We start from the raw sequence: 16,030 nt of genomic DNA on the forward strand, positions 1-16,030 counted from the left end.
CTGTGTAAGAACAGCCTTAGAGGAGTATGTTTATTATTTAGGACATATATGTGCCCCAGGCAAAGCAAAATCTATTTCAAATGAACTATCCCTGCTCCATACACATTATGAACACTAAGCTGTCCTCATCTTCACACATCCTAATGAATTCATTTTATCTCCACTGAGAAATGAGGAAGATGGTGAATAACAAAATCAGGCCAAGGGAAGAAAACGTCCAAGACATTATCTTACAATCATTGTACTACAAACATGTTTTTTTGACATAAAAAGGGTCTGGAAGTGAAACATCAGTACAGAAATGGACCTCAGTACTACACTGATCAGTTTACAGGCTGCAGGGATTATCTAGTACTCTGCAGATGAAAGGATGAAGTGCTCAGGAACCTTGTGATTTATCACAGGATTGCTTGAACTTTAGCTGTTTGAACAGTGCACTAAAAATATTTATTTTTATCAGTGATTTAAACATGCTTATTACCTATTGCAAAAATGCTTAATACTCAGACTTATTTTAATTCTAAAGTAATTGTGACTATACATTGTTCTTGACTACTATGTCACCTGGTCTGATCCTTTTGAACCAAAGATTTTTCCCTGCAATTCATTATAATTAGATTTATTTGCAAGTCCAAGAGTGACATTACAATGATTTTTCTCTTGTGATGTTTCTGAAAAATCACTCAGTGGTTGGAGGAGGATGATTTCATTGCCAAACAGGAATTATAGGAGGGAGTTGGGTTAATATGCTTTGTCTCAAGGAGTCACCAGTACTTATGAAAATATATTCATAGGGGCATAAGAGGCAGCACAAGAATTTTTATGTTTGGTTATGTCCAGGAAGTGTTTTAAGATATAGACTCACCCTGTTAACTTGCTGATTTTAGCATAAAATTAGAAAGATTCAAATTTCTTGGTTTTCTTTCTTTTAAATAATTCAAATATCTTAAAAGATCTAATTATTTTCTTGCTATTAAATGAACAAATATTATTTAAAGGCAGTGTTCTATCATATCTACGCAAGTATATTTAATGCAGAACAAATCTTGCTTGTAACATCTGTGTTTTGTAATTACCCAGCAATAAGTTCAGTGAAAATGCTTGTAAGATCCCACATTATCCCTTATTCTCTGGTTACTTGTATATTAATTCTTTTTATCCTTATCTGACCTTTCTGAAGCTCAGTTTAAGCTCTAGCAGGCCATGCTTTTAGACATGGAAAACCTTATGAAGGACAGACTCAGAATAAAACCTTCACCCTCAAGAATCTCTGTTCAATTGGGGAGTTATTATGAGGAGGATTTCAGGCCCCAGGAACCCTTTTCCTCAGGGACAGTCATGATTTTGTTTTACTGAGGTAAGTCAGTTGCCATTGAGTCTAGGAAAATCTGAGAGGAAAAAAATGGCTGAATTAATGTCACTGAAATTGGAAAAAATTCTTTAACCTCTCTCAGAAAATGAAAAGTAATCATCAAAGAGCTTTTCAACTCTTTATATGATTAGGTAGAAGCAGGTGGATTTCTATGCCTGAATCTCTATAGATACAAACCTGAACAGAAACATCAGATTCTCTCAGTTTCTGAGAGTTTTAAACCTATTGATTCCCAAGGAATATTGTTTGGTTTTTTCCTGCCTATTAAACCAAAAAGATCTAACCTGTCACTGTCAAAGAGATGGCAAAGTGGAGGAGTTTTGGCTCTGGGTGCTTTCTGCACCAGCTCCAGGGGTGATGTCCCTGCAGTGCCAGCTGTCCCTGCTCTCCATGCAGACCTTCCCCAGAGTCCCCAGCAGGGTGATGGCAGTGACTGTGCCACACAAACTGGCAGCAGCATCTCTATTGTGCTCACAACTGAACACACAGCTGAAACCAGGCAAGCCCTGGCTATTAATTATCTGTATTGCTTGGTTCACTGGTTTTTTGTTGGATATGGCATTTGTGTTAAATTCCATGGCCTCAGCTTGTGCTGTTAAGATGCCCTTGGTTTTCCCCTTGCTCTGCTGCCACAGGATGGGTCCACAGTGAAAAGAAACTACAGAGCAGAGGATGAACAGAGAGGTGCTTGAATGACTCAAGTGGGAAAGCAGCTGTAGGTTTTTAGCCAAGGGCTGAAGCAGCCAGTACAGAAGAGACTCAAATGTGCCTGCCCTGAGCCCTTTCCAGCCTTTCCAGGTCAGGCCTGTGTCCTCCTTGTCAGCTCTTCATTCTCTGGTGCCCTGGGAGGTGTCCTGGGAAGCCTTTGGTTTGTCCCTGCAGTCCTGTCTGTCTCTACAGGGATTATGTAAGGATAAATGGTACTAAGGAGCTCTGATTTTGCCGTTCTAAAAAAATATGCATACATAGATCTTGGAAGTCTGCATGATAGGGAGGATTGAAAATGCCTGTTTACTGAATTAGTTTGTTTATTCAATCATGTACATTTTAATGTAAATTCTTATTTGCCACACAATTAACCAACTGGAAAAATGTAGGATATACAAAAGGGAATGAAGGGAGTTGTATTTCAGTTTTATTCTTTGAACACACAGTCCTGAAATTTAGATTATTTTCAGTGAGCCAATTATTCAACAGTTAAACTTTAGTAAATGTGCATTAATTAATATGATTTGATCCATGACAGACCAGCAGGAGTATGTGGATCATTTTAGGAAAAAAATTGTTGTTCCCATTTTAGAAATATCTCTTATCCATTATTCTCCAAAAGAATATGCAAGTATAGTTATCTTAGACTGGCTTTTATCCCCTAAGAGTAAGATCAAACTCTTGTAAGCTGCCACCATGGCTGAATTCCTGCTCACAGAAGTGTCTGTAACCCTTTTTAATGGTATTATACAGAAGTCAAATAATTCAACTCCTCCTGTGTTTTCTTTCAAATGATTATGTTTGGGTGCAGTAATGTGGTGGTTCATGGGAGGTGAAATAAGGGAGAGTTTGAATAAAAAACAAAAACAGAATTTATAAGCAAAAATATTCCCTGTTGGCTCCCTTACTAGCACAGGTGGCCATTCATAATGGGAGTAAAATCTTAAGGTGTAGCTATTAAGGTGTTTTAGGGTTACCTTAAGGTTATTGGCTTAGAATTGAGGATTTCCATTGAGGCATCAAACATAAAAGTAGGCCTTTCTGTTTATTGTGTCTGCCTTCTGCTTTAAATATTTCAGTGTCCTACAGAGACAGTATTCTTCTAGCAAGCATGTTTAAGGTAATAATTTAATATAGCTCTTTCAAAAATAAGGATATTAAGATAAATACCTTCCCATACCATAAAGAGAACAATAACAGCACACAGAACCTTAATAGTCATCTGGGTTTTCTGACTTGCAGCTTATGCCATTATTTGCTCCTCTGTAAAGTGAATACAAATGTGTTTAATTTCTGCCAAAAGCAAGATGCAGGTAGCAGTACCTTGTACCCATTCAGTAGATCAGCATCTTCAGATAGGAGATGTTTTGGGTTCTCAGGCAGATCTCCCTGGCACTGCCAGATGCTACAGTCAGCCCCTGCTGGAGCCTGAGGCTGTGTGTGGGGCTGGCAGGGATTTCTAGGTGCACTGGAGATCCACTTATGCCTGTTTTTAATGTCAGGACTATTTCCCAATGCAGATCTACAAATCTGATTGCAGCTGTCATATTTTGCCTTAATAAAGAAACAGAAGATGACTCCTGGGGTTTTTTGAGCATTATGAAACCTCTGGGGACTGCATATCTGCCAACAGTTCAATTCATTAGGAAACAACATTGAAATAAAGTATAAAAGCCTGAAAATACATCCTCTTCCACAAAATAATAGCCCTGACTTTATTTTCCAGATAAAACAGAAACCAGACCTAGATTTACTTATGTGGTTTAGCAGATGCATAGCAAGGGGAATATTTAATTAGCCATTTATCAATTCTGAGCCATGCACTGTCTCTATTGCATAGCTCCCATTAGCTCTCTAAAACATAGAAAAGGAAGAAAATAAAAGGTATTTACAAATATTGCCTGACCAGTCTTGTGGCTCCTCTGCATCTTGTTGAATTGCTATTTATTAGTCTTCTAATGCCTTTGTATCTAATTAAAAATTCAGGACAGGCTCTGTAAATAAGCAGTAGACAATATCTGGTCTAAAAAAAGGAACTACCCAGCCATAGAAATGAACTGGGAATACCAGAAACTCCCATCTGTCCTGAATAATTACACATTTACAAACTGTTTTGCATAGTACAATGTTTTATATGTTCAAAACAACTGGAAGAGTTAGTAGAAGTGCAATTTATGTAGGACTTGTATTAAATTAATGGAAACCTATTGATAGAATTTCAAGATTTAAGCTACTTCTTTCCTCTTGGTCTGTGGTATGATTTCATAAACTCTCTGATTTTAGGGTTTCCACTATTTTCCTCTCTACCAGCATTGATCATTGTTATGATTTAAAAACAGTATGGTTGTTTTACTCCTTTGATCATCAATAATTTCTCCCAGACTAGTTCCATACTTCCAAGTATTTCTATAGCTCATGTTTTCTAAACTCCTTACTTGTTATATTCTCCTGCACTACCCTTTCTCAAAATATTGCACTTAAAAGTGATTTTTTTATTAATCAAGCAGAATGCAGCAACCTTTTGATGTAAATTTTTCACAGAGCAGCACAGTGAATATTTCTCCCAAGTTTACACTCAACACTGAGTAACACATCCCAGGGGAGGTTTTTGCAATAATATCATGTTCTCTGTCCTTTGTGGACCACTACAGCCCCCCAGCTTTTTTTTTCTTTTTTGCAAAACTCATGTTTTTATATTTGTGCAGTTGATTATTTCCTTCCTACAATCTTTCCCTCTTAAAGGAACTAATTACAAATTTTGAAATGTCTTATTTTCCTCTTCCCAAAGTGCAACATGTCCTTCTCGATATAATCCATGTGTGCATTATATTTAACAAATCTTATACTACTGCATCACTTGTTGCTTTCTTTTTGTAAGAACTACTCATTAGTTTGTTTATTTGTTTTTGCAGTGTGCATCCAACTTTTGCAAGTTGGTGAATTTTTGTTCTCAAGACTTTTCCATCAGTTCATCCCTTTTTTATTGGAGAATCTCATTGCCGTTCACTGGATGGGGCCTTACACTGTGAGCAAAAAGGTCCCACACGAGAAATGGCAGTTTCTTAATAAGATATGAACCCTTTGAGCAGTGATTATTGGCATACATCAATAGTAAAAAATATCTTAAACCTATCTCAGTTTCTAAATGTGTGAAGTCAACTGTAGTAGTTTATATAACTCAGATGATATTAAGTCTCAATGTGTACTCTTATTGAAAATAATCTAAACTAAACCAATGTTGTTTACAAAAGGTAGATTTTAGTGTAAAGACAAAAAAAAATGCAGATAATGTATATGGACTATTTGGTTATTTTAATGAAATGTCTGTAAGGCAGAAGGTTTATAGTTAACTTTTTTAAGAGTCCCCACTATTACTGGACTCTTAAATTGGATTCCATTTGCTAAGTTATTTCTTACTGCTTGGTCAGTGACTTTCAAAGAAAATTAAAGTTGCATGTAAGAGTCCAGTTTGGAGAGAAACAAGCTGGTACTTGAGGATGACTTACTTCAGATAAGAGAAATAGATGGATGTTTGTAATATTCCAGTTGGGATTTCTCAGCTGTTGCTGGGATTTGCTAACTAAGGGACAGAATTCTGACATCTGGCCCTTTGAGTTAATCTTGTATTTCTGCAGTGCGTGCAAAGGAAGAGCAGCAGATAAATGCATTCATTTCAGCAAGAGCCATCAGGTCTTAGGAAGCTTACACTCAAACAAGCCTTGTCCTTCTCTGCCATGACCCAGCCCACAGCTCAAATGTGCAGCTTTGACATGACAGAAAGAGAGTGTGGAGATTATAATGGCCAAATCTCAGGCTTCCTGATTCTCTCTCCAGACACAAAACAAGCACTGCCCTCAAGGATGAGAAGGTGTTGGTTGCTGGGAGGTATAAAGCTGGAAACAAGCATTTGTTTTGAAATTGTGTAAATAGAGACACTGCAGGTTTACTCCAGTTTCAAATGCTTTAACACTAGCCCCAAGATCCTTTTGTTCTCTAACTGTTTAATTTTGCATTCTCTAACACTCCTTCTTTCATTCTGGTTTCTCTGTTTTTTTTTTTCAACTAAATTTAATTTTGGGGAAGAGTTTGTGGGAGTATAGTATAGCCCTCTTTCCAACATCTCATTAATTTTTCCATTGCCTCCCCCACTGTACCTCAGATTTTGTCTCCACCAAAACATTGGCATGAGTTTGTACTGAAATTCTGCACTGACAGTAATTGCATGAAGTGTCAAGATTATTTTAGGGGTATGGGTACTCAAACTTTTAACTAGGGTACTCTGGCTGCACCTAGGTTGCTATTAAAATTGGAATCTTTTTTTTTTTCCTTACTGTTCCTGAAACTTTTGGAAATCTGTTCATTCTAAGGATGTAATTCTAGGTAGAGTGTGAGTCTGGCTGAGGAATACTGGACTTAGTGTAGTTTTCAGCATGCTAATCAGTCCCTTAAGGAAGCCATGAAGACCCTTTAGGCTCTGCTGGCTTTAAGAAAATATTTGTAGAAAATAGACCAGATTCATGTCAACTGCTATGTTATTGGGTTTTTTCCTGCCTTCTATTATTTAGATGCTCCACCTAGATCAAAATAAAACCTAGTTTTACATATCTGTGGTTATAAAAACAAGAGGAGCAATGAAAATCAAGCACAGGGTAACTGCGTCAGAAGAAATACATACACAGGATATTTTTCCAAATTTTTATATTCTGCAGGCCTGGGAATGCAGCAGCAGCAGGCTGAGTAACTTTCATGTGCTTTTTAACTTAGGAATTGAATGACAACTTTTCACTGCTTTAAAGTGCATGCTAGCTGCTAATTATTTTAGTGCAAACAAAATGGACTGGCGTGTGTCATCATATTAAAAACTATGGAGGCTAAATTATGGGAGTACTCCAGGTGAGTACTAACAGTTTGGATGACTATACACTGAAAAAAGAAAGGTTTACTTTGCATGAGAAAGGAATTTTTTGCTCTTTTGTATTTTACTGTTTATTTCCCAGTATGCACCTCGTTCACATTAACAGAACATTAGAGAATATTTTTGAGTCACCAGTGCACTCAATCAGGGTATGGGAGTCTTGTAGCATGTCAAGATTTTATTATTTTCTATCTCTGGTCAAAAATAAAGAGTTGATTAGAGAATGGCTCAAGCAGAAAATTAAAGAAAATAGCAAATAGAAGAAACTCAAATTAGAGCTGAAATATAGATAGTTTTCAATGTGGGCAGGATGAGACTGGAAGCACACTTGGGTGCACTCCTGCCATTTGTGCTGTCTGAGGGGAGATGTTTTTATTGCTGCTGATATTTTTGCTTGGAGAGCCCTGTGTAATGGTGGTTATTAACAGCTATGGCTGGCAAACATGCTGCTCTCCTGTCCTCTTTTGCACCTTTATGTTTGTTTTCCTGAGAAAATGAGAAAAGTTAACTGCTTTCTTCAATACTTGACTAAAAACCTTCCTTGGCTACAGTGGCAGCAGATTCCATGAGGCATACATGGCTGCATTCTGATTTTGTCCTGGTCATGAGACTGAACACATCATTGGTGCTTAATGTCCAGAGATTAAGGAGTTGGAACTTGAATTAATTCTCCATCTCTTTGCTTGTTCTCCTGTGTAATGTACAGCAGGCTCTTCTCAACTCTAGTGTATCTCTCTTCCCTTTTTGAATAAAACAGCAATGCTGGCCTTTTAGAAATAAAAGGGGTGGGGGTATTTCTGAAGTCAGAATAAACACAGATGCCTGAATTTAAATTAAGATACTTGCCGGAACTATAAAGTAAGGTAAAAATTGGAAGCAGACAGAAAAATCCCCAACCTGCTTACATTTCATTGTTCTTTTTGAAAGTAAGAAAAGAAAGACAAGATATATCATTCATATACAACAACATTAATATGCAGTTCCTCTTTACATCTCTCCTCATAGTAACTGGTTTTGTTTCCACCAAGAAATAAAACAAATCATATAGAAAAATATATTTTTCTGTTTAGTTAGTAGGGTTAAAATTGTATTTTTATTAAACACTGAGTACTTCCTCATTTATCATTCTGAATTCTGTTGCTTGTTTCCAAGGAGATAGAAGTAAGAAGGAAGGCCATCTGAGACTGATTTGTAAGGCTGTTCTCTTTAATGAAAGTTGAATGTGCCTTATTTTAGGGAACAAAATAAACTTGGAGCCTCTGTAGTAAAGAAGTTGGGACTTTGAGTTTCACTTCTGTGCAGGCTTATTTCTGTGTCTGGCAGTGGGAAGGGGATTGTAAAATGTTCAGTGCAGTGTCAGATCATCCTTTAGTGGCTCAGTTCTGCTGTTTTCTGCTCTAAAGCAGTGCAAGCTGCCTCAGCCATCCACCCTTTGTAGCAGTGGCTTCCTCCTGACAGTCAGAGGTTTTTTTTATGGAGGACAAGAATGGATAGTAGACAAGAACTAATTTTTCTTCCTGTGAGGAATTCAGAAATGCCAGAGGCTCGATGGTTCCATAGATATTGAAAAACCTGTAATTGTTCAATGCAGTGTAAATGCTAAATTCTAACTAGAGATATCTTTCTTGGTTTCATTCTGTTAATAAAATCCTAACTGAGCCTGGAGGCAAATCCTTCAGCTGTCTTACCTGAAGTAGTCTTCACCACCTCAGTTGTGTTTCTGAGTCCTGTGAAGGCGAACTGGTAGAGCCTCCAGGAGCGGGTGTCCCCCACCTCCACCGAGCTGCGCTTCCACTGGTAAATGATCTCTTCTCTGGGGTAGCCATCTTAGTGCAATGGAAAACACACAGTCCTTGGTTTCATAGTCACTGCTAGGCTTTAGGGTGCTTTGGGGAGTAAAAATACTACTAGCTATTTCTGGAAAAAACTGGGGAAGCATATTGCAAGTAAATTATAGATATGTTTTTCTCAAGTTACTTACTAGTGCCTTTTACTTAATGTCACATTTTATTAACTATAAGTTATAATAGCACTTGAGATAATTTTTTTCAAAAATAGGTTTTCCACTTTTGTGGACCTAATGGGATGCAATTTTGCCCATCCTCCAGATGTATCTGCAGCTGGACCAGGAATTCACACCTTGATCTAACCACAAAATGTCAAACTCTTGACTCCAACTAGTGCAATAGTAAAACATCCATGCACAGAGAGAAAGTCAAAAGCCAGGACACCTTGATGCTGAAAGTAAAAGTTTCTTGTTTTATGGTCAGATATAAACATAAATTAATCACATAGGGTCCAGAAATTTTATAATTTTTCATACCAGTCCTTAATGATATTTGTGAACATATATAATACATGAACTGAAAAAAAATCAAAATAAAAGTAAAAATCATTTGGGTGTGTCTAATTAAGAACATAACCTTCACTGACTCTAGGTAAGTAAAAATAAATTTATAATAAGTTTAGTGTGGGTCAAGAAAAGGAATATTTTTAAGTATGTTACTTACAGCTTGAAAATTCCAGTGGGCAGGAGTGGACATCCATTGGGAAGTTGTGTAACTGTAGCTGACACTCAGCATCAATTGTCAGCCTGAGAAGAAAGAGATCAGGAGATATATATATATATATATATATTTATATATATATATGTAAAGTAAACTATTGCTGTTTATGTAATTACTGGAATATTCCAAGCATAGGAAGAAATCGTGGTTACTGATAAGCAATATTTCTTTTTTGGTTCCATAGACCCTGATCATCTACTTTCTGGACTGTGTAATGGAAGAAGGTATTAAAGTTCTGTTCCTGTGCATCTGAAATGGCAGCATTACTCATGACTGACAAATCCATAGGTAGGTAGATATACAGGTCATCTCATGAGCAGTGACAAATCTTTGTGTCACAACATGCCATAAAGCATTAGGAAAATGTATTTTATGTGACAAAGATTCTATTTCAGAAATGATGGATGGGAGTCCAAATTTAGACATCTGCATCCAAGACAGCCATCCAGACTCCCTTCACAGCTAGTGCAGAGGCACTCTGAGGATACACTTCCTCTCACTCCAAAATAAGACTTTCAAATTTAATCAGAGGAAAAATGTGCCAAAAGGTGTTTGTCTCCACTGAATATTAGGAGAGTCTCCATGATAACTCAGGTAGTGTAGGTGCTAAGCTCAGGTAAAGACAATTACTCTCAGCAATCCCAAGTAAGATGAAATGTACCCTCTGGTGTTCCTGCTAAAACCTCCACCGTTTTTCACTCACTCCCAGCCCAGCCATGAGCTGCAGGATACTTGGACTTTGGAAGAGAGGGAAGAGGTGGGGTGAGATGAAGGAAAAGGGTGGGGTAAAATGTTTGTTCCACAAGGTGTCTCTAGGAAAGCTGTAGGTTTCTGGTCTTTGCTGATTCTGGGGTGTCTAAATGATGAGCCCTGGTTTGTCTCCAGGTTCCTGAATGAAGGTGTTATGGGCAAATGACCCTGAGTCTCATCCTGTGGGATGCAGAGGAGTGCTGGGCCCACCAAGGTAGTGGAGTCCAAAGGCAACCTTTCTGTGTTAGGGATTTGGGGAGAAATCTAATTTCCCTGGTTTTCTTCCTCTTCTTATTTTCATCCTCTCCAGTACCACAGATAGTTGATTTCCTGCTGGGCAGGTGGTTCTTAAACCTGGGGGAGGTGACTGAGAAAACTCAACCAGCCCTTCTGGATCCCTCTTGAGGACAGGATCCCACCTGTGTGATACTATCACATTTCATTTCTGGGTTAACTGTGGTTAAATCTTTGGTGCTTGCTGTGATTCACCAGCACAACTAAATATATATTCAAAGCAGATACCTATTTGCAAGTACTACCAGATACATCTCTTTCTAGTGAGAAAAACCAAGGAATTTGAAGAAAAAGATAATAAAACCCAAGCAGACAGTAGTGTAGCCAAGTCCAAATTTAACATTTAGAAAGTTGATCTAGGCTCATCTTTATCAGATTAACTTTGATTTGCATTGGATTTCAATTCTTATTATTCTAATATGCAATAAATGTAAAGTAGCTATGAAATAAAACTCTTTTATAATTCAGGCAGTTGCAACATTAAAAGGTTGTCTTAACCAAAGCTTCACATCTACTCAGTAAAATTATGAGTGTACTTTTCTTCAAAACTTTATTTTTGGCTACCAAGAAAGTAAAAGCAAAATAAAGCTTTGACAAAATGTAGTCTAAAGCTCAGATGTCTATCATCTTATGTCAATCATCTTTGATTGTATAATCTCATTTTAAATTATACATTCTCTTGAAACAGTGCTATGTTTATCTATATTTTACATAAACCCAAATATTATATCACATGTAAGAAAAAGTATAAAAAACACTCCCACAGGATTTTCACATTTACAAAGTATATTAGGATCATTTGGAATATGATATTTGAGTTGTTACCTATGGCATCCACATAATTATTGAAAAGGTACTTTGTCTTAAAAGCAAAACTATACACATGACTGAGGAACCTGTACAGGCTGAGTACATCAAGTTCAGTTCCATAAACATTTTGGTGGAATGGGGCATATCCATAGGTTTGAGTTAAATAGTCAGTGCTGGGATGGTAAAATCTTATTTGTCTAAGATATTTGAGGAATAAATTGCTTTTTCAGGGTGGAGTTTCATCTGATTAGATTGTAATCAATTCAGAATAAGAGGCCTTTGATGTATGTAGTAGCTCCTTTTATGCCATCTACTTAATTCCAGCATATTTCACATTTATCAGTTTAAAACAATTAAAAAGTAGAGGGGACCAAACCAAAGGTAAACAATAAAACATACCTGAAAATGAAGACTAATTGCTATAAAAATGCCTATGTTAATGTTAATATAGGAAGGTGACTATTGTGGAGCAAGACAGTACAATCTATAAGAAGAAATAAAACTTCTTATTGTGCCAATATAAAATTTCATACAACTGATATCTTCTAAATTCTTCCTTTTTTCAGGGTTGTTTACATAAATATATAAGAAAACCCAATATTTTTTCCCTTTGGGTTAATGTGAAATGACCTGAATTCAGGATTTTTCTCTTTGGCTTTCCTTAGAGAAAATGAAATTAAATTAGGTATAAATACCTCAGTGTGTACAAGACTCTGCCATCATTCCAGATCCTGAGCATCCTGTTAGGAGTTGTTATCCAGTGGGCATCAGCCTTCTTGGAATTTCGGAAAAACGTGTCTGGTATCCAGATCTTCCCAACCATGTTGCTGTTTAATCTGAGCACTTTTATAGTGCTGTTGAACTTCAGACGTCTGTCATACCACGTTTGGGCGAAAAATATATCAATTGTATATTCCTGTTGTGTTAACCAGAAATACTGATGAAAACATAGCACTCAGCATTCCACATAACTCCTGATATGCTTTCCTAATTTCATGTGAACAAACTGCAGCTACAGAAGGTGATACTAGGACTGATAAAACCAATCTCTTTTGGTGAAGTTTTGAGGTATGTTTTAACAAAGATTGTTTTAAAACAATTTATTATTTTACAATTGAGGGTACAACTAAGGTGCAAGTGAGTGTTACATGTGCCTTTCTAATTCTGAGTCCCCACATCTCAGCCCACACCTGCTCAGGTCAGAGAACAATGATTATTTCCTTGGATCTAGGACAGGAAAAGCTTGAGCTGAATAATTGCCTGTGCCCTCTGGTTGATCTCAGAAATGGTGAAGTCTCTGGAGAAGTTCTAGGCCTTTTACTTATTATCTCGTGGTGGAAAAAGTGGTAATATCACTCATTAATGGTTTTCCCAATTTTGTAGCAATCTGGAAGATTGTTTTTTCTGGAGTTAAACTGTTGCAAAGCATTTGAAAGCAGAGCACATAAAATGTGAGGGTAGGTTAAAACAATTATTTCTGCGTTTACAGCATATAGCTCCATTTTCTGACTTGTACAGATTTATAGCTCATAAAGCCCTCCCATCCATAATTAAAATGAGATTTTAAAAATAATGTATGTATGACAACATTAAGAACTAATGGAAGCTTTGTAATGTCAAAATGATGGAGACTTTGTAACAAGGCAAATGGGCAATCCTTTACCTACCATATTGATAGCATTCACAGGGCCAATGCTATTTACGTACATGTCAGTGTGAATTATTGTTGGTTTAACTGCAAGAGAAACAACAAGAATCAGTAACCAATGAAGGTCAAAATCAACTACATGAAAGTCAAGCAGGAGCATGTTACTATGGCATCTCCCCTCTGTGGTTGCCTCACATTTAAATGTGCATATAAAATAAATACCAATTTGCAACCATGTCTTCAATTCAAAATTAGTTGGAGACGGTTTGGACAAATTCTTGTATCATTTATTATATCAAAACCAATTCCCTTATGCTATCAGAACACTGAAACCAGTGTTCATAGCCTAGAGAGGCTCTGAGAGGGTCTGCATTTTGTCTCAGGTCACAGCAGAGCATTAAAACAAAACACTATCAACAAAAGCAACCTTATTTATCTTGTGATGCCTTCATCACTTGTTTTACGTTGTAATGCCAAATGCAACATGACTGCTGTGGCCTGCATAGATGGCTGCAGATAAGTAACAATTTTGTGAGCCCAAAGCCAAAATACTTAAGGCTCTAAGGCAGAAATTAAGAATAATTATGTTAATTTATTTTGAAATCATTCCATTTCAGCTCTATACTTCTTATATATCGTGGCTACAGCATGATTGTTTTTATCCCAGATGATTTTAGGAATGCTTTACTTCTTTTCTGTTTCTAAAGTCTTGGTTTAAGTGAAGACAAATTCCTCTGCTAATTTACACTGTATACATACACTGAAGGTTAAAGACTCAAGTTATTCTTCACTGTGAAAAATTCCTTAGTTTATAAGGCACTATAAACTTGTTAGCTTCCTTTGTTAACCTTGCTGCTCTCTGCTTTCCTCTGTCTATCTCATCCATGAAATCTGTGCCTTTTTCTATCATCTTCTTACTGCTGCATCCTCTTCTGCAGAGGTATTGTCTGCCTACTCCCTGCTCTCGTGGGGCTTCTCAAACTGACTTTCAGCAATTCAGGGAGATTTTTTCCTTTGGGTTACCTCAGTAATCAGTGGAGAGGAAGATCCCTCCAAAAGGTGGTTGAGTCAAATGAGACTTCCATTCTGAGTGCAGTTGGCTCTATTTACCTACACTGGGAATCATCTGGGCAGACTGGCTTTGCTTGACTGCAGTTATCTTCTGTGAACCTCCTCCTCTGTGCCCTATTCTGTCACCTCCTGCCCAGGCTGCATCAGTCTGTGCAAGCCTGCTGCTGTTGGAGGCTCTGCATCCATCACATCATGCAAGGATTGGCTGTATTAGCCTCTTTTTGGCCTTTCTTTCTATTGTATTATTTGTGATTCTCTGACAGAATCTCTTGGGTACAAAAAAAGATAAAAACTTGCTTTTTCTTTCACCAGAAGTTTAATTCTGAACATCATATGCAGGTAAATCATCACAAGCTGCCTGATTCAGCAGATTATAACACTCTTATTAAATGTCTTAGGATAGATTCAGCCATCTTAATTTATGTCAGCTTCCAAAATCATGACTAATTTACATGCCTCTGATGTTTTTCTGCATTGCAATTTAGTCTTGTAACTACTTTGAATGGATTCTGCTTCCTGAGTAGCATAATATGACATAAAAATTCTTTCTCTTCACTGCTTAATTGACAGTGATCTAAAACCAACACCAACGTACCTCCTATGTCAGGTCTCAATTTGTTGTCATATCCTTCCAGCAAACCATTTAAAATAAGAGTCACATCACTCTCATGGACTTTGGGAGTCAAAACCCAAGTCTTATTTGTAGTGTAATCTTCATAATCATCATCTCCCTTTTGTGTGGAGCTATTAAAGAGACAAAAATGAAAAGAAGAAAAGCCTTGAAAGATACAAATTTGAAGGTTATTTCTTTGGAAGACAACACAGACACATTTAAGATTATAATAATACCGTAAAAACATTTTTAAAATGTCTCATTTTCAAAATTAGACTGTCAGTAAAGGTTCCAAATAACAGTTGAGGTTACAGTTCATTTTATCAGCATTTCCTTTTAGCACGGTTGAGATCACATTGTCTGTTCAGAGGAACATCAATGCTTATCACCTTTGTCATGGCTATTTTTTCTCTCATTGACTCAGGTGGGACCTGTTATGAAACAAATCTGTCACTTAGCTTATGCAACTCTCCACCAAAATATCACTTATTATGTACACATTGTTGTTGCTTCATTTCTGTTGGAGAGAATGATTTGATGAAACACATTACTGACAAGACCAATAATTACATTTATTCAGACAAACTTCTCCTGCAGCTTTTCTCCACTCTGATGAACTTGAGTTTATTGTGCATTTGGAAAGTTGAGCACAAATTTTTGCCAAGGGTTTTCCTTTTCCCTTTTGCTAACCACAATCCACAGAGGGTAAAAAGTTTATCTGCTGGGGTTTTTCTGCTCCTCAGAACTATGACAGCAGATCTAATTGAACCTGCTTAGTACAGTAAAAAAAAAGCAAGTTTGGAGTTAGAAATGTGTAGACTAGTCTTAATGGATGTTTTGTTTTCCCAAAATCAGTGCCTCCAGTTCTACAGGAGAACATTGAAGCTACTTTATATGACATAATCAGATATTTTCATTTCAGAATGTTAGTGGTAATCAGCTGGACAGTGGTAGGCAACTCTGGATGGTTTTTTGCATAATATGCCAGTGCCCTTCTTCCCTTCCCTGCTTCTGTGACAGAGTTTAAACACTGCTGGCTGGATATGGACTATCTCAATGATACTACAAATGTCTAAAGCCAGTGTATAGAGTGGTAGGGTGAAAAGCAGAAAAATTCTTTTCCAGTTTCAGCTAGAATGTGGAGTGGGAAAGAGCAGAGGGGGGAAGCAGATTCCCATGGGAGCTGGATCATCTGCATGGCACAGGGGATTGAAAGAGGCCCAGCTGGCCATGGCCACGGGTGCAGTAGGGAAGGGACAATTCCTCCCAGGGCCTGAGAGCA

The 16,030-nt window shown here is 37.2% G+C and overlaps 1 protein-coding gene across 2 annotated transcripts in view; it reads right to left on the reverse strand.

The window, feature by feature from the left end:
- The window catches only part of GABRG2 (gamma-aminobutyric acid type A receptor subunit gamma2), a 61,713-nt gene that overhangs the window by 23,278 nt on the left and 22,405 nt on the right, over positions 1–16,030 (reverse strand). For both annotated transcript variants that reach the window (XM_071443136.1, XM_071443135.1), the window contains exons 2-6: positions 14,731–14,879; positions 13,084–13,151; positions 12,112–12,332; positions 9,506–9,588; positions 8,684–8,821 (exon numbers count right to left, since the gene is read on the reverse strand). In XM_071443136.1, the coding sequence (XP_071299237.1) occupies positions 8,684–8,821; positions 9,506–9,588; positions 12,112–12,332; positions 13,084–13,151; positions 14,731–14,879 (659 nt within the window). The remainder of the gene's footprint in view (positions 1–8,683; positions 8,822–9,505; positions 9,589–12,111; positions 12,333–13,083; positions 13,152–14,730; positions 14,880–16,030) is intronic.

This window comes from Agelaius tricolor, unplaced genomic scaffold (assembly GCF_023055355.1).
Source record: "Agelaius tricolor isolate 1412-34295 unplaced genomic scaffold, bAgeTri1.0.p SCAF_18, whole genome shotgun sequence".
Classification (NCBI taxonomy): Eukaryota; Metazoa; Chordata; class Aves; order Passeriformes; family Icteridae; genus Agelaius; species Agelaius tricolor.